Source organism: Alosa alosa, chromosome 1 (assembly GCF_017589495.1).
Source record: "Alosa alosa isolate M-15738 ecotype Scorff River chromosome 1, AALO_Geno_1.1, whole genome shotgun sequence".
Classification (NCBI taxonomy): Eukaryota; Metazoa; Chordata; class Actinopteri; order Clupeiformes; family Clupeidae; genus Alosa; species Alosa alosa.
Window position 1 is genome coordinate 8459948 of NC_063189.1, and position 19547 is coordinate 8479494.

The window sequence follows — 19547 nt, forward strand, 5'->3', positions numbered from 1 at the left end:
GGCTATTGGTTTTACCAAAAATAATTGGCAGCATTTTTAAACTACAAAAATCCACACCTAAGTATTTTAAATATGTATGTCAGAAATACTGCCTTGGCAACTCCAGCTAGGTAGTACCTTTTTTTGTGTGTTTGTGTTTTGCGTAAATTTTGATCCAATTCGACAGCTTTGCAATGTTGCCCACCCAAAATTTCTAGGAGCCCATCCAAATGTAGTAGGCTAGAATCGGCCCTTGTAGGAAGCGCAAGCAATATTTGAATTGAGACTCAGTAATATAGAATAAAAAGCTTGACTTATCCTTATTCTAGTTTAAGCCCATATTAAGTTTCATTTGAAGAACTAAATATATGGCCACACAGATTGTTTTGGTTTAAATGCAATGACCAAGAGTAATTTCCTCTACTTTCCCTGCTTCACCATAGTTCACCATGTTGTACCATTACCAATTCCCGCTGACACTCTAAAATGAGTCTTAAATGACTTTTTCTAAAATAAGTCAGTCATATTCCAGAATATCATCTTTTGAGACATAAGATAATTTGTTTGTAAACTGAACATGATTTCATGAAAACCTTGAGACACCTACACTCCCAACACCTGACATTAGTAAAAACCTGATCTCTCCTCAAAAGTATTTCAGCCTCTTGGCTGACATGGTCTGATTCAAATGAGGTTTATTTTCTGTGTAGGCTATGCAAACATGAAAGTATTTATATGGCCACAGTATTTTTCTTGGCAAAGGTAAGCTCCTGTTCCTCTTTCCCTAAGCTTCCTTGACCCACTTACATGCATAGTAATCTACCCTGTGAGAAATCACACTCTCCAGAAAAATACAGTCTTTGTGACAGAGGTCAACAATCCAAAGACGCTTTTGTAATGAAAGGACCTAGCACATGACATGACTATAGTTGATGTCAGAGGTGAGGCTGAACAAATATGGCTACTGTATTGTAGGTGCTTACAGGCCGACTAGGTTAATGTACTGTAATTGTTATCACAACACAACAGTGCCTCCCCAGCATCATTCATGTTTTTCACAAGCATTATTCATGTTTTTAAGAATGATGCCACTTGGAACTGCAATAACCACAACAGTGGATTGGATATCCACCTGAAAGGCTTAATGTCAAAAAACAAATGTTCCATTGGCTACAATGCTATGATGTTTAACAGATTCTAAGCCTCATGGTTTAACAGCGGTGGTCCACGTGTGTATATGGAAAACACCCATGGACCTCTTCAAGAAATTCTACACTCAACGGAGCAGAGTGATCTGTCCAGTCAAATGGGTTGGTGAAAAAAGGCATGAGTGATGCTCTACAAGCCTGCTCACGTCTTAAGCCCAGTCAGCTGCCCAGAACAATGGCAGAGGTTGGAGGCCAAAGTGCACTCAGCCTCACTTTCAGCACAGCTCCACACAATCTCCTCCACACACGGTGGTGCCAGTCACACGTACCACACATTCCTTCTGCACTGTGCTTCAGGCGCTTGAGGCTGAGGTTAGTGGATTACTGTGGCTGTTTGAAGGCCGTTGGAGCCTGTGTACACCACAAGTGCAGACTCTGGCTGCCATTGTAATGAAGAAAGCTCTCAGCCTAATGACTAACTGTTCCCACAAATGTGCCAGTGAGCAAACTCACTGACTGTGAGTGGGATTTAGTAAGGTTAATCATTCAGCAGGGGAGTTTTGAACATTCTAACAAAAGATTCTGTTCCGCAACAATGTAACGTTCTAAAATTCCATGTTGAATTCAGATATCTCCATGACCAGTGGTTCATAAGGATGAGCCTGACTGGCAGGGACAAAGTAAAGACGAATAGGCTACAAAATTTAGGTAAATCATGGCCATCAGTGAAAAATTGATTAGGGGTGTGAGTAGGATCGGATCACTATTAGTATCATGGCTTCAAAATGGCAGTTGTGTCATTTTCCATCACATAGGCTTTCACAACAAGTTAAGTAGAATCAGTAAGCAAATTAATAGTCTGTCTATAGCTAACATTTGTTGATAAGCAGATGGATATATAAAGAGCAAATGTGTGGTAGCCCATATAGACTGATGGTTTTGTAGTCAGGTCTCTAAAGCAGGAAGCATATACAGAATGCCCATGGTTGACTGAACACAGACTAATGAGTTGCTTACTGATTCTACTTAGTTTAGGCTAAATAATGGTCTATATGTGATGGCAAGTGACACAACTGGCATTTAAAGCATTGCTACTTACCCATATCCTCTTCATCACATTTTAAGATCAATAATGGTTGCCAGTAAAGAACAAATATCAGGATATTTTTATGTCAGGCAGGTAGTAGACTCTAGCATGACATACTGGAATGAAGTCATATTTCTGGCCTCATCAATGTAAAAAACTTACTGTATGATCCCTAATCCCATGTGTTTTAATTGACCAACTTTGCTGGACTCCCTCTTATGAGGTCATCATTGTGTCTGGAATGTTTCCTGGAATGTTCATAAATTCAGTTATAAAAATAACTGTAAATATTGTTCTATTGTATTTAAAGTTGAATTTTCAAGAAAAATCACTACTCACTACTATCTTGCTTCATGTCCCTTCATTTGTCACAAATGTTTTTTAACCTGACATAGGCTATACACTTTAAAAGAGGTGGGTGCTGGGTAGAGGGGCTATACACTTTAAAAGAGGTGGGTGCTGGGTAGAGGGGTGAAGAGGGCCCCACATATGTAGGGCTTCACATGTTCACCACTGACTGCACTTTAGCAGAGGTATAACACATTTCCCATGTGTTCTTCTGCTACGCAGCAGCTATGGCTATAGGTGATAGGAGACTGACTAGAGACTGACTATATAAGTATAAGTATATATACTCTTTTGATCCCGTGAGGGAAATTTGGTCTCCGCATTTATCCCAGTCCGTGAATTAGTGAAACACAGCACACAGTGAGGTGAAGCACACACTAATCCCGGCGCAGTGAGCTGCCTGCATCAACAGCGGCGCTCGGGGAGCAGTGAGGGGTTAGGTGCCTTGCTCAAGGGCATTTCCGCCATGCCTACTGGTCGGACTAAGTATGGGCTTTCAAGTGATTGCCGCAACAACTTAATTATTTTATTTTTGCAGAGCTAGTTGGAATCCTAAAACCCCTGTTTTATGTGTGCCACACACAATCTAATACCTTGCAATGGCATTCACACTTGGCATTCACACTTCTCTCCCACCCAGTCAGAATGTTTATTTGAACTCTCTGCTTCATCTTGTACACATCAGGATTTTTTCCCCTCTTCCTAGTGAGATGTTGAGTAAGTTTAGGAGTTTTTACAGATTAAACACACTGCAAAAGAATGCAAGCTCCATCTCAGCTCAGCTGTTGTATAAAGTAATTGTCAAACTAACATCTGAAATTGCTCATCTGCAGTGTTCATAATCCCACTCAAGCCTAAGTATCAGCTCCCTGTTTCTCTCCCCAATAAACAGATAGATAAATTTAACTTTGACAAGCCAGGCCTTGCCAAGGCAGATGAAGAAAATTTTCCACTGGCTTTTCCATGGACAAGAGTCTTCAGAGCTCCCATCCGTTTAATACGTTAACCAATTTTGAGCACTCCTGCAGCTTGTGTGCCATCAGACAGTTAAATGCCATAATTCCTGTCCTTCAAGCTGTCTGCTCAGGAGACGTCAAGACATTTTTCTAACTGACTGGAACTGATGTATTTGGGGGAGAGATGTTGAAATACCACCCCATTCTTTATAGCCTGACCCCCCACCCCCCTTCTGAAATAAGAGCGATGACAGTGTGAGGAATAAAACCCAGGGCTCTGTCAGCCTGTGGCTTCATACTGCTCCTCTTCAGCATGGACCGGCCACTGGTCTGCGGATTGCTTTGTCTGCTGCTCTGCCTGGTGGCATCGGCCTCTGGAGGCCCAGCACCAGACTCCCCTCTGACCACAGACAGACAGGGCCACGGCTGGGAGACTGCAGATGTAAGCACAGATGCGGTAAGGGATGCAGATGTGTGTGCCTTTTAAAAAAATATTTTCATTTTTGAGTTTGGATATGTGAAAGACCTGGGGGGTATTCCACGTGCGTGGTTTAGTGATAAACCTGGGTAAGTTAACTCAGAGTGGTAAACCTCCTACAACAAAAGCCCTATGGTATTGTTTTGTTAGGAGATTGAAGCCATACAGCTCTTCTATTAGGAGGTTTACCACTTACTCTGAGTTAACTAACCCAGGTTTGTCACTAAACCTCGTACTTGGAATACCCCCCTGATGTGTTTCTTTATTTTGTTGTTGTTTTTTTGGGGGGATTATTCAAAAGAATTAAATTACTGGTAAATACATACATTACATACAGTATTTAGGTGTTGTTATAATGTAACATATAGTAAATTAAGTTTTAAAAATCTTTGAAAACAGTACAAACTTTATTTGATTGCATGCACAGGTATTATAGAAAGTAGAAGACAAGTATGGCAGGTTTAAGTGGAAAACCACTTTACATGTATACATTATAACATTCCAGTAAAATTTCTCAAATGCCTTCGACTATGGACTGGTTACTGACACATAGTTGGCATACCGTCATCAGAAAAGAGGACACACTGAGCTTTAGAGGACTTTCTGAGCTTTAGAATGGACTGCATTCTCTTCCTCATTTTCCCAGCTTCCAGAGGGTCAGCGGAGACAGAAGAGCTCCCCATGGAAGCCAGTCATCACTCATACGGTATCATACTGCACTCCTCCACTACTGATCCCACATAACAAATTGGAACTTAGAACAGTCCACTTTTCAATAATTTGTTTGGAAAATATAACGCTTGGATGCAGTGAGGATGCAATCAATAGCATTTGTAATACCCTCCCAGTCATGGCATTTTGATTCAGTATCTATTTTATATTCCATTTCCCTGATATTGTGTTTATTTCTTCCAGAGCCTCAGGATCAGACGGCAGAGCAATAACAATAAAAAGAAGAAGAAAAGGCCCAACGCAGGATCTTTCTCTGTGCTAAGCGTGAGTACCCATTTTATATTTATAGCTACATGACTAATTGGCTATACAACATCAGTTAAAAGGATTACATGTTGCAATGATGATCAAAGCAGACTTTAATCCCAATTTGCCTCCCAGGTGTCTGTGGATGGGGTGAAAGTACCCTCGGTAGGGACTAATATTTGATATCCTAAAATGAATGTTTTGTTTTTTCAACGTGGTAATAAACAGCCCAGTCATCTTACCAACCTGTGTTCTTCCTGTGGCTAGAGTTCCAGAACCAAAAGGAACACTGAGAGGGCTGCTTTCATGCTGATGCCAAATGCTCCATAGCAGGTAATGAACTTCCCTCAGATTCACTTCCCTCAGATTCACACTAAATATACAGACAGACCAACATTACGAAGTGTTTGATGACCACACACACAAAAAAGAATCGTCATTAGTCATTGAAAGCGAGTTGGTGCTTCTTGTATAAAGCCTACACACAAAAGAAGGAATTCACAACTGGCAGATACTTTATATTCTCTCAGTCCGGTTTCTTCCACATTGGAAGATAAGTCATATATCAGATCCAGGGAGATGGCTGGAAAAACAGGAGAAACTGGAGAAACAGAAGATTAGTGGTAAAAAGAAGGATTTTGAGGAATGTTATTGTTTCATACCTCTCTAAAAATGATAATGGTAACATTACATAACAGACTGTCTGAGACAGAATGATCTAGGATGTGTTGTCTAGTGTATGTCATTCCATGACTCTATAAGTAATATCTTTGACAACTATGAATATAAAACTTGACATTTGATAAACATACCACCAAACAAGATACATCGGCAAGTTGGATAGTAGCACATTACTGTACCAATGAATAATAGACTGAGTAAGAGATGTAAATGTCTTCTTTTTTCAGGCCTAACCGTTAACTGTGAATGCTGGACGCAGCTGAAGGGTCAATTTGATTGAGAAGGTCAATAAAAGGAGTCTACAACATGTTGGACCATGTAGCATCCATGCACATCTTGCTTTGTATTCATAGACTGATGGACAGATGAAAACTGTCAGCATTATGGTACTGCTGCCATTTAATCACAACCTGGACTCTTCACTTGTAAAAGGCTTAAGTATAGTTTGCCATTCTTTGACTTTATGTAAAACTATTTTTCCCAAGTTGTCCACACCACAGGTTAAATATCATAATATCACAATTTCAGCATATCAGAAATGACATACATCAACTGTTTGTATTTTGTTGCTGTTCTCTTCTTTAATCACAAGTCAACTAGAGGCAATGGTGGCACAGATTCATAAACTGTAACCTTAGATGCAAGACATACAGTGAAACAACAAATGTTTAATGATTAAAAAGATTGTTAACAAAGACACGTGCCTCGTTATTCAGAATGAATTCAGAACTGCACTCAATAAAAATATACATAAATAAAGGAACCTCCCACAAGTTTGAGTTTGTTTTTCACTGGATGTGAAAACTGAAACACAAAAGGTGAAGAGATTCAAAGAGAAAACAGAATGTTGTGGTCAGGTTCAAACAGAAAACGGAGAAACTTTGCAGTTGTTTTCATGAATGACCAGAATGGCTACAGATCAGACTGAACATCGCGAGACTTTGGGTGAGATCCAAAATGGCAGCGCACTGAACACTGACGCTTGTAAACAGAAATACAAAACTTTATTTTTCTTCTACTAAAACAACCACTACCTCTCTACAACTCTCATCAAAACCGGATTATATTCTCCACCTTTTCCAACGGCAACCTCTTCATTCTGGACGTTATGTCATCTGAACCCAGCAAGAAACGCACTCGTGACTACTCAACAGAGACTGAACCAGAATCACCTACCGCTTGCGCTACTTCTACATCCATCGAGGTCAGTTTACTACAATCCATAAACAACAAACTTGTAATACTGGAACATCTGCACGCAGATATTAAGGACTTAAAAGCCAGCCTCGAATTTTCCCAATCACAGATCGACACACTCGCATTAGAAAACCGTGAACTCAAAGGAAATATTACAAACTTATCCGACCATGTTAATCAACTCACCAGCGAAAATCGGATCATGAAAGAAACAATCCTAGACCTCCAGTGCCGCAGCATGCGCGATAACCTCATTTTTTCCGGAATTCCCCTGCCAACTTCTAAAGATACACCCGACGACCCAGAGAAAGCAGTTAAAGAATTCTTGCAGTCATCTCTCAAACTACCGCCAGAAACAGTTGACAAGATTACCTTCCACCGTGTACACCGTCTCACTTCAAAAGACAATAAAAACCTCCTCCACTTATCGCCAAGTTCTAACACTTCAAACACAAAGAACTCATCAAAAGCAAAGGGAAAGAACTGAAAGGCACTTCATTCGGACTAAACGACCAATTCCCACAAGTAATACAGGAAAGAAGAAGAGCCCTCTTGCCCATAATGAAACAACTCAGGCAAGAGGGCAAACGAGCAGCACTGTCAGTCGATAAACTGTATGTCAATGGAACTCTGTATCGCAACCCCAATATCACCACCTGGCTATAGCACATCATACATCATGCCAACATACATCTTGATTATAACATTGTCACCCCTCAACTCTCTAACCCACTGCCTACTGATGCTTGGATCACCTCTCTCTTCTCTCTTCTTATGTTTCATTCCTTTTGCTCCCCTACCCACCCATTCTCTTTTGCTCTCTCAATGTTTAATGTTATTCATGGTGTTTTGTCTATACATGTTTGCTTGTGTGTCCTGTCTGTTTTGTTTATTATGTCTATAGGCTAAAGTCAAATTATGATCTGTATGTTTTCAATGCTAAACAGGAAATGTTCATGCTGTCACCACTCCAGAACCAAATTCCTACCTCTTTATGCTCTATATTCTTCTCAGCCCCTACCCTTTACATCTCATTCGCACACCACATTACACACCTATTCCTCCACCCCCTTCCCCTCTCCTATCTAACTGACACCTGCACACACTCTCACACACACAATACCCACCTTATCAAACATTTTCATAACTGTACAATCACAACATGGTAACACTTACATTCCTGACCTGGAACATCCGTGGGATTGGATCTCAGGCAAAGAGGCTGAAAATCTTAAATCATTTGGATAGTTTAAAAGCTGACATATGTCTCCTACAAGAAACTCATCTCTCAGAATTAGACTACACCCGCATCAAATCAAGACAATTCAATCACATTTTCTCATCTCATTACAATACAAAACAAAGGGGAGTTTGCATTCTGATTAACAAAAGAATCTCATTCATCCATAACGCCACCATCACAGACCCAGAAGGACGTTTTGTCATCATAAACATCTCAATTCACAATACCCCTGTAACAATTGTTAATGTTTATGGCCCTAATACAGACAACCCAGTTTTCTTTCAGAACCTCTTCACCTCCATCTCAACTCTATCGGGCTGTCCCATCATAATTGCAGGCTTAATTTTAATACAGTGTTAGACCCCACATTTGACAGATCTGATCACTCTAAAAGCAAACGAATCTGGCAATCCACAAAAACAATAAAACAGTTCATGAGCGATTCTGGCCTTGGCGATTGTTGGCGGCTTCAGCACCCAGACTCCAAATGCTACTTTTTTCTCTCCGTCCACCACTCCTATTCCCGTATTGATTATTTTCTAACCAGCAACTCTATAATGAAAAATATCTCTGATTCAACTATTCATCCCATAGTCATTAGCTTATCATGCCCCAGTTACAATTAAATGGAACATAACGAACCAACAGCCACCAATTAGCAAATGGCGCTTTTAATACATCCCTCTTACAAGACCCAAATTTCATCAGTTTTGTTGGGAGAGAGGCATTCTTTCTAGAAATGAACGGCTCCCCTGAATCATCTCCTTCCCTTCTGTGGGAAACAGGAAAAGCAGTACTCAGAGGAAGAATCATCTCATATTCAGTATACAAAAAAAAAGAGGAAAAAGAACAGGAAGTAGAACTCAACAATAAAATTAAACAGTTAGAAGAAACCAATGCAAGCAACCCAACTGAAGAAACACAGGCAAAACTTAGGAAACATAAATTCAAACTCAATGAAATACTCAATAAACACACTCAATTTATGATTCACCGCCTAAGGCAGGAAAACTTCCACCATAGCAATAAATCAGGTAAATACTTAGCAAATCAAATCCAACGTAACAAAGAAAAAATCAACAATCCCGGTCATAAAGAACTCAGCAGGGAAGCTAACCAGCTCACCTGAAGAAATAAATCATGTTTTTTACCAGTTTTACAATAAACTATATTCTTCAGAAATAAACCCCAACCAGGAATTCATAGACTCCTAAACAGCATCGAATTACCACAACTCAATGAGACCGAAATAAAAAACCTAGAATCACCTATAACTCAACAAGAACTGTTTGATGCTCTGAAACAGATGCCCGATAATAAAGCACCAGGTCCGATGGCTTTCCTGCTGAGTTCTACAAACAATTTTGGACCATCTTAGCTCCACTTTTCATCAGAATGATTAATGAATCAAAACAGAAAGGACGCCTTTCCAACTAGTTCCACCACAGCCTCAATTTCACTGCTCCTCAAGCCCAATAAGGACCCAACATTGCCATCCAGCTACCGACCAATTTCTCTCCTCAATGTGGACAATAAGATAATCGCAAAAATGCTAGCACACAGATTAGCAGAGGTCACCCCATCCATTATCCACCCAGACCAAACAGGCTTCATTAAAGGTAGAATTTCATCCACCAACACCCGCAGACTGTTAAATATAATGTATCACTCTACAAATTTTCAAGATAATACCATCATAGCAACTCTGGACGAGAAAAAGCTTTTGATAGGGTGAACTGGAATTTCCTGTTTTCCACATTAGGGGGTTTGGCTTCGGGAGTCGCTCATTAACTGGATTAAACTTCTATATACCTCTCCTTCAGCCACAGTAATCACCAATGGACTAACATCACAAAGTTTCACTCTTCACCGGGGAACTAGACAGGGTGCCCACTCTCCCCTCACTATTTACAATCTTCATTGAACCCCTAGCAGCTGCCATCCGTCAGAACCCCCTCATCAAAGGTGTCCAGACTCCATATATGCATCACAAAATCAGCCTTTATGCTGACGACATTCTTCTCTTTCTTCAAGACCCCACAACATCAGTAGAAGAAACCATCAAACTCATTGACACATTCTCTAAAATTTCTGAATACTCAATCAATTGGAATAAATCTGCAGTTCTCCCATTACATCCCAACAGCTGGGATGTGACAGCCAACTCTTCACCTATCCCACTCTGCACTAACTATATCACTTACTTAGGGATAAAAGTCTCCCCCAGGCTGTCAGACTTATTTAGCCTAAATTATTCCCCTACTCACTTCAATAGATGATGACCTTCAACGCTGGAAGAACCTCCCATTATCCATCATGGGCAGAATCTCAGTAATCAAAATGACAATACTGCCCAAAATAAACTATCTATTCTCTATGATTCCAACCCAGCCCACCACCCTCTGGTTTAAGTCTCTCGATTCATTAATCACTAAATTCTACTGGAAAGATAAGACCCCAAGGATCAAACTCGCCACTCTCCAAAACCAAAAGCAATGGGAGGACTAGAGGCCCCACACTTCCAGCACTATGCCCTGGCCAACCAGCTCCACTTCATCCACAAATGGCTACACCCCACCCCTCAGACAACACCTGGTTAGACCTAGAACAAACAATCTGTAAAGAAATTAAAATCTCAGATCTCCCTTTCTGCAGTCAGTCGGTCAAAAAACATCCATCCTTCAAAGCCCCAACAATTTCAGCTACTCTGACAGCCTGGTGGAGATTCTACCACATCACTGATTCACCTATAGCACCATCAATTCGCACTTTGATTTGGAATAACCCAGATTTCACCGTCAATAAAAAAACACTTAACTTTCACACATGGATGGGAAAGGGCATCACTCACCTTCAACACATTCTTCAAGACAATAATCTGGCCTCATTTTCCTGTTTGGTCCAGAAGCACGGCATCGAGAGTAAACACTTCTTACAATACCTGCAAATTAAATCATCTATCCTAGGAAAAAATTAACATCCAGACAGCTAACCTTGACATTCCCCACCAATCTCAGAGCTGCTTAATATTCCCTCTCCCAAAAAAAATACTCTCCCAAATTTACAAAATTATATCTTGTTCAGAAAAAACAATTGGCCTGCCATATCACAAATGGGAATCAGACTTATCAATTACTCCCGGTGCCGACTTCTGGACCAAAATGTGCAAAAACATCTACCTCATGACAAAGAATAGTAATCTACAACTAATACAATACAAGGTTCTTCACAGATTCCACTTCACTGCACATAAATTGGCAAAAATGGGGTTTGGCTCGGATCTTTGCACTCACTGCACACAAAATAACCCAGATACATACATTCATGCGGTTTTTGGCATTGCACTCCAATCAACCACTTCTGGGTGAGTGTCACAAAATCTCTCTTCCATCTTTGGCTGTCACATCCCAGCATCCCCTTCCTTATGCATACTTGGTGATACATCCACAGTCAATTTAAGCAACTCCGCAATAAACACTACTGGTAGCTGACTATCGCCAAGAAAACAATCCTCATGAACTGGAAATCTAAGAAAAAAGCTCACATCACTCATTGGAAAAACTTGTTAACAGACTATATATCATTAGAAAACCTATCAACTACAAACTTAATCAATACTCAGGATACAACCTCTCCTTGGTACCCCTTTATCACCTACTTACAGTCCTGACCCTCTTTGCCTGAGTTCCATCTCCACACGATCATAACACACTTCATCAACAGATACACATATCATCGAACACTAGGCAGGGAGGGTAGCTGAACTATTATTATTGTTATTATTATTATTATTATTAGTAGTAGTAGTAGTAATATAAATAGCATCCCCTTCTTTCCCTCCCCTTTTATTTACATTCTCTGATAACTTTACTAATTTCACTCTTTCTCTCTGCCTCTCCCATCGTTATTCTGCCGGGCCCCATTGGATGGCTTGGGAGACTCGGTCCTGGCGGGTCGCTGTGTGGTTTTGGCATTGGTTGGGTCCTGTGGGTTATCTATTGGCCCTGGGCCCCCGGTGTGCACCCTCCTCATACGCTCATGCACACGCCTTTGTCCTGGAAGCACACAGCACGCTTTTACTCTCTTTTAATCGCACTACATGTTAGGTGACATACATAAACAAAAACTACAAAACAGGCTAGGGTAAGAGTGGAGTGCAGGTAGATGCCTCATCAGGTGTCTATCTGCATGCCTCACTTATTTTAATGCACACATTGTTGAGGCATACATCTTACACAGGGTAAGTGTGGTGTGCATGGGGAAATCCTGACAGATATTCACCATGCATGCCCACTTCTTTAATGCTACATTCTAGATAGATCCCTCAACCTAGCCATTCACATACTGTACATATTTAGGTCAAGAGTGGCGTGTTGGGTGAAGGTCTGGGGCGAGGTGTGGTTGGTCGTGGTAGTGGGGATGTGTGCATATGCTGGGGCCTGAGGCGATGGGTGGCACGCAGGTCCTCCCCTGTCAGCTCGTCGCAGTATAACTGCAGGGGCTGGGTGGAACTGTGGCCATTAATGGGTGCCCAGGTTGGCAATCAGTCAGGCAATCAACCAGGCAATCAGTTATTCCTATTATTATACTTATCATTAATAGAATAATTACAACTCCTCTTCTGAAACCCTCCCCTCTCCCCCTCTCTATGTTCCAGCTTCTCTCCTCCTGGCCCAACAGCAAACCAGCCTTATACATATGCACACACACACACACACACACACACACATACATCCTCACATACTCACTACCCCTCACCCCCATCCCCACCCCATCCCAACACCACCTCATTCACACTCTTAGAGCTACCATCCGCACCCCCCCCATCCCCCTTCTTTTCATTCCGGGTCATCAATTTCATCCCTGATAATCATATCTGTAATCATCCTGGACGAAATCATCCTTAGCCTTTCTGTTATTAATGTTATGTTGTGTTATGTTTGTGGAAGCCAAGTCAATGTGATGTCTTGTTAAGTTACAGTATGTGTTTATGTAATGTACGTCTGTTTGTCGTATGTAGTATTCATGTGCATGTCGTAGTGTTGCATTTTCTGTAATGTCAATGATGTTTGCAAATAATAAAAAAAAAAAAAAAAAAAAAAAAACTTGGGTAGGTCTAAAGTACACTGTGATAAACCCATATGTGACTCATGCTTCAAATATGTTTTTGAGATGAGCCTGAGCGGTTGTTTAGCCTGCTAAATGTTGAGGTCTCGAAAAAAATGCAAGCACAATTCCTCCTCGTGCTCGTGTACCATGTGTTTTGGGTGGAGCTACATGCTTGATATTTTGAAAAGAACACAACTGGAAATATTTACAAAGCCACTGCAAATCCTGCGCCATGTAAAATGGAAAAAAACACTCAGCAGGAAAATTCACCACTTGATGCAGCAAAGTTTTCAGTAGAAAGATTAAAAAGATTAAGTTCCCATAAAGCTGATATGATCAAGGAATGGTACATGCCCCTTTCCAACATGAACTGACCTGAAACTGATCTGTATCCTGTTAGTCACCTGGATAAGACACCAACTGTTTTTTTTTAAATGACAGAGTGAGAAAATAAATTAAAACAGATGACTTAAGTGTATAATTAATTTCTTCTCATGGTTAGAAAGACCTTGGTGGAAAAGTTTTGTTCTTGGTCCTTTAATCATTTGAGGGGAAAAAAAAAACACCATGTGCTCTGTGTCCATATGTTCTTAGTTTATCCAAAGAGCCTGTTTGTTTGTTTGTTTTTTAAGTATGTGTAAAAATGGAGTTGAGACAGAGAGTAGACGAGAGTTAGACAAATGGAAATATAAAGGGGGAGTGGGGGCAGATATAATGAATGTGTAACACCCTTTTATATTTGATGACTTCATGTTTTTCCTGTCATAAATTAGAACTTTGTTACGCTCGGTCGTTATTTTATGATCACCTGCTGTTAAAGTTATGTAAGTACCCACGATTACATAAAAACAACCAGTGAACCACCTTCCCCTAAAGGCCTTAAACTGGAATCCGGACATGTGCTTTTGAATGTCTTATTTTGTTTAATGCATGTGCATTCTGGGTTGTCACCACAAACTAAACTCCACCCAATGCCTCTCTCTCTCTCTCTCTCTCTCGCTCAGATACGTGCGTGCACACACACACACACACACACACATCCACCATCTCCTGGACATCAGTATTAAAAGGTGCAGGAATGACAGTCTGAGAAGAGAACATACCAGGACCAGCAGAAGTCAAAAAGGTAGGAGATTGCATCCAGCACACACTTACAGTACACAAACTTGCCATATACTTACTTCAACAGCAGAAATTTTGAAAGCTTGGAATTTAAGACGTTAAAAAAAAAAAGAAAAGTCGAGTCAGGGTATCGAGGTAATGGTTTTATTCCAAATCAGTAAATAAATGTTGGCGCGCATCACATAAATCCATCTAAAGTAATAATTAACAGTAATCTGTTGCAAGCACTTACAAACAGAAGCGCTGTGTCTCTAGTATTCACATCTGTCAGCCCTTTCAGCATGTCCGCTCAATAAGCCCATCAGGGGCCAGTATCTGGGAGATATACAAGTTATAAACTGCCAAGATATTTAACACAGAGTTATGTGCTCACGGTAAAGGACACTGACTACTCAGGGACTGTATAGCTGAAGTTAAGCAAAGCCGACATCTACATCTGTGGAACTGATGTTCCTTTTGGTCGGTGGTGGTGGAAGTGGTGCCGTGATTCGCTTGGGGAAACACGGCTCTGTTTCGTATTTCTGCTGGGTGGGAATGCTGGCAATGATAAAAAAGCTCTTTCCATGCTGTTGGCTCAGAACACTCTGGAAGCCACATGTGCGCATGAATCTGTAGAGCCAAATGTCTGCTAGAAATCACAGAAACAATACCAGACTAATTTGTCCATTTACAAGTTCTGGTTGCTAGGAAGGTTTCAATCACAATTTTTGGTTATGGTTATTTACTTTGCAGATTTACTTGTGCAACTGGAAAAAACATTTTAACTGTTGATACTCTGAACTACACAGCATCACAACATTCCTAGATTTTCCTATTTCTTCACACATATCTTTTGCCTTATGTGCTATTTGCAGGGTGATGAAGGTTACTTTTGAAATGAAGTAGGTTATATATTACAGATTACTAGCTACCTAAAAATGTAATTGTGTAACTGGCAAAAATACGGCTAACAACATTTTGACATGTTTATCTGAAAAGAAACAACTCAGATCAAATCTGTATAATATATTCTGATTAGTAACTGTAATTTAGTTATTTATTTATTTAAACTGTAAGGTTTGCATTGCTCAACATAAGGAAATGTTACTCATAGCTTTCTGAAGACAAAATGACCCAGAAACAGCAGTAAACAGCCATGAACAGCACTTGTTTAATCAGTTGTTCATCTTCTATGTTTATTTAATGGTTCACCTCATAAATTCCTGTTTACAAGGTCCAGACCCCCACATACTCATTAAGTAGACTTGTAGGCTTGTGGTCCCTCTCAGGAATTTGAAATGTTTACACTCAGGATGCGTGGTCTGAGCTGCTGACCTTGACTTGACTTGCTCTTGCACTGCAGAACCCTGATAAATTGGGCAAAATAATGGCGGACGATTACGACTACGACCATGAGAACGTTAGCGACAACTACAGCGTCGACTACGACGACTACCACACCGTGTGCGAGAAGGATGACGTGCGCTCCTTTGGCGGTGTCTTCCTGCCGGTTGTCTACTCCCTTTCGCTCGTGGTCGGGGTGGCAGGCAACGCGATGGTGGTGGCTGTGTACGCATACCACAAGCGCCTGAGGACCATGACCGATGCGTTCGTGGTGCACCTGGCTGTGGCTGACCTGCTGCTGCTGTTCACACTGCCCTTTTGGGCCGTGGACGCCGTCCGGGGCTGGCAAGTGGGGCCGGAACTTTGCAAGATGGTCTCGGCTCTCTACACCATCAACTTCACCTGCAGCATGCTGCTGCTTGCCTGCATCAGTGTTGACCGCTACCTGGCCATCACGCCCGTGGGCCGGGACCGGGGCATGGGCCGGGTCTTCAAGCCCAACTACTCCAGCAGAGTGTGCCTGCTTTGCTGGGCCACCGCCTTCATGCTTGGCGTGCCGGACTTGGTGTTCTCCACTGTGATCGTCACTGTCAGCGGAAGGAAGGCCTGCCTGGCCGTCTACTCCAACGAAATGGCCCCCGTGGCCCGGGCCAGTCTGGAGGTGGCCGAGGTGCTGCTGGGCTTCCTTCTCCCCCTGACCGTGATGCTGTTCTGCTACTCGCGTGTGCTGTGCACCATGGGGGGACTGCCTCTGGAGAGAAGGAGTCGCAAGTGGAAGGTCATCCGAGTGCTGCTGGCTGTCGTGGGGGTGTTTGTCGTCACACAGCTGCCCTACAACGTGGTGAAGCTCGTTCGGGCCATGGACACTGCATACGCGCTGGTGACCGACTGCGGCATGAGCAAAGCCCTGGATCAAACCGCACAGATCACAGAGAGCCTGGCTCTGACCCACTGCTGCCTCAACCCAGTCCTGTACGCCTTCATTGGGTCATCCTTCCGACAGCGCGTGCTAAAGCTTGCCAAGGGCTTCGGAGAGAGGAGCAGGAGGAGGAGGAGGAGGAGAGGCTCTGGCGAGACTGAGGAACAGGGAGTGGACATGGACTTAAATTCCCAGGCAGGGTCCCAGGACACCAGCACATTCTCTATCTGAACAGTGGGAGGGAATGGATGATGTAAGGGAATGACTGAGAAGATCGTACGCATGTAGGAGAGCATTAGTGCTTGGTGAGGAAGAGTGAGTCAGAGAGAAAGAGAGCTGATAAAGGTTCCACCTAAGGGAAAATTGAGGGACAATGTTGTGGAGGTCACTGATAAGAGTTTTAAAAAATGTTACATACATTGAACGACTTGGAGATAAAAATGTATGTGTTCACAATCTATCCACATTTTATAGGGCTTATTCAATCTCATGCATGTGTTATAAGCACTGCAATTGATGCATTACTGGTGAAACTACTTAAGTTAATATACTGTATATGAACACTGATATTCTAAATAAGACCTATAATCTGCATGTTACATGTGCACTAAATATGACAGAACTTCATGTGTATCGTTTGAGGAAAAAACTGAATCATGAACATCTGTTCAAACATATCATTCAGTGCTATTTATCGGTAAAACCCAGATGTAACGGAGATGCCTGCTGGACTTAATCTTATTGTTTATATTGTTGTCACGGATGGTTTTCGGCTGAAGTCATAATGAATGTTTTAAGTAATGTCTTACTGGTTCAGTTGATGTTTGGGAGTTTGAAGGTAAGCTTTGCAGTCATATGCAGCAGCCTGGCTGTGATAAGGGATTTGGCCTAACTGGTTTTGTTGCGGTCATCTGAAACCCACCAGTTCCATGTTGTGCTTCACCCCACCCCTCTTTTCTCTCAGAAATCCAAAGGCCTAGAGAATGGACAGAACTGGAAATGTGCCGAGACAGCTTATCTTTCACACTTCCACATTTTGGCCCGGAAGACAGGACTTCTTCCTGCACATGCTAAATAGCTGTTGAGAACAACATGTTTTTACCAGTGATCACGAACATGACCATATCATGTCACAACAAATTTGAAAGTATCACATCTAATTTCCTGATAAAAAGCACAATTATATCTCAAAACTAGCATACCGTTGCATATAGTGTTTCTTTAATATTAATAGGAATCTTCATGACAAAACATAACTGGTTGCCTTCCTTTACTACAACAGGCTTCATTTTATATGCACCTCATGGAATAAAGGTTGCAAGAAATAGCTGTGTCTTGGCATTGCTTATCTTGGGAAAAGGGCCAGGGCAAAAATCAGTCCATGAATTTCTGCCTAGGTTACATCCATTTTGCTGTATTCATATGCATATTGAATTCCTACACCAATATGCATATTGAATTCCAACACCCCACGATGCAGAAATTTTACCCCAGGAATGCTGTTAAGTTTTGAAGCAAAACAAATCCATGCTGTGCTGTGGGCACACATGCAACTGATGTGTCAGATAGGAGCATTTTTTTTACTGTTGCTTAGCTTTTTGATGGAATGAGTAACATCCAGGATCAGTAAGATGAAGTTACTGTGGTTCAAAACTATTTTTGCAATTCCACTCTTAAAACTTCAGGTCAACATCCATGTGTTGAGATAACAATTTAGATTCAGCGGTCAGAAATCAACTAATGGGCTCATCACATCATCCCCCTTAAACCTTATGGTTTGTGCAAAGACATTACCGCCCAGCAATCAGCACACTCATCTCAAAGCACAGCCTAAATATTTAGGATTTTAGGGGGACAGTCAGCTACAAAACTTGGTACACACTGCAATTACACATCTGGTTTATAATATCAAATGGTAAGAGAGGGAAGAGAGGACGATATCTGCTACTTTTCAGAGAAAACTTCAACTTAGTAAGGAACTGATCTGATGTGTTACATCCTCAAATATTATACAAAACATTTAAAAATGTAGGTGACCAAAATATCAGAACAGAAACCATCTTTAGACAAACTGCAAAACATTCTAAGTAAAATTCTTACACTGTTGTGCACCTTTGATTTTGTATAACCCATTTCATAAGGTCTTAAGGCATCAAAGTTATTTAGTTACAAATTGTTTCCCCTTTTCCAGCACTCTTGTTTGTTTCCCCTTTTCTAGCACTCTTTTCAGCCTTATCTTCAAACAGGCAGCATCTGGTGGGGTAATTGCTGAGATTTACTGGAATAACTGGTTCAGTGCACTTGTACACAACCCCCCCTCATGGGCATGGCACAGTAGAACCATGCATTCTAACTGTCTGTGTCTGACCCTAGGACCCAGTTGAGCTGCTGCACATGGAAGGCTTAACTTCTATTGTGCACATATTTTTTGCTTAATATATGGACATGGTGTATACGAATAATGTCAAATTTGCTCCAGATAATCCTATTCGTCAATCTATATACAACACATGGCCTCCCTCTAGTGTTTGAACATAGAAATGCAGTTTTTGCAACAAACGGAACTGTCAACATTGATAGGAAAACTAAATGGCGATTTGAAACACAAGTGCCTGAGTGATGCTATGATTATACACTTAGTGATTGATATTCATACTCATTTAACCAATAATGAAGCAGAAATGAAGGCAGTAGTTTTCTTTTAATACCAAACTTTGGTTGTACAGGTATGTAAAAAATAAACTGAACAAAAATAGATAACTGTACTGATTTGTTTTAAAGAAGAACAGATATGTGACAAACTAAGAGGTATACAAAAGGCACTCTTTTACCAATCAAGGCAGATTATCAAAGGCAGTTACCGTTTTAGAGTCATCCTTCAAAGGAGAACTATATATTTTTAGGTACAAAATAGCAATCTGTATGTTAAGAAACACAAACTTACAAATAACTATAAATAATTAGAGAACAACAAAAATG

The 19547-nt window shown here is 41.2% G+C and overlaps 1 protein-coding gene across 1 annotated transcript; it reads left to right on the forward strand.

Moving 5' to 3' along the window:
- Window positions 1-14191: 14191 nt before the first annotated feature.
- On the forward strand, window positions 14192-17892 carry ackr4a (atypical chemokine receptor 4a). The gene is made up of 2 exons (XM_048269210.1): window positions 14192-14330; window positions 15669-17892. The coding sequence occupies exon 2, from the start codon at window positions 15693-15695 to the stop codon at window positions 16797-16799; it is 1107 nt and encodes a 368-aa protein (XP_048125167.1). The 5' UTR covers window positions 14192-14330; window positions 15669-15692; the 3' UTR covers window positions 16800-17892.
- Window positions 17893-19547: the final 1655 nt, after the last annotated feature.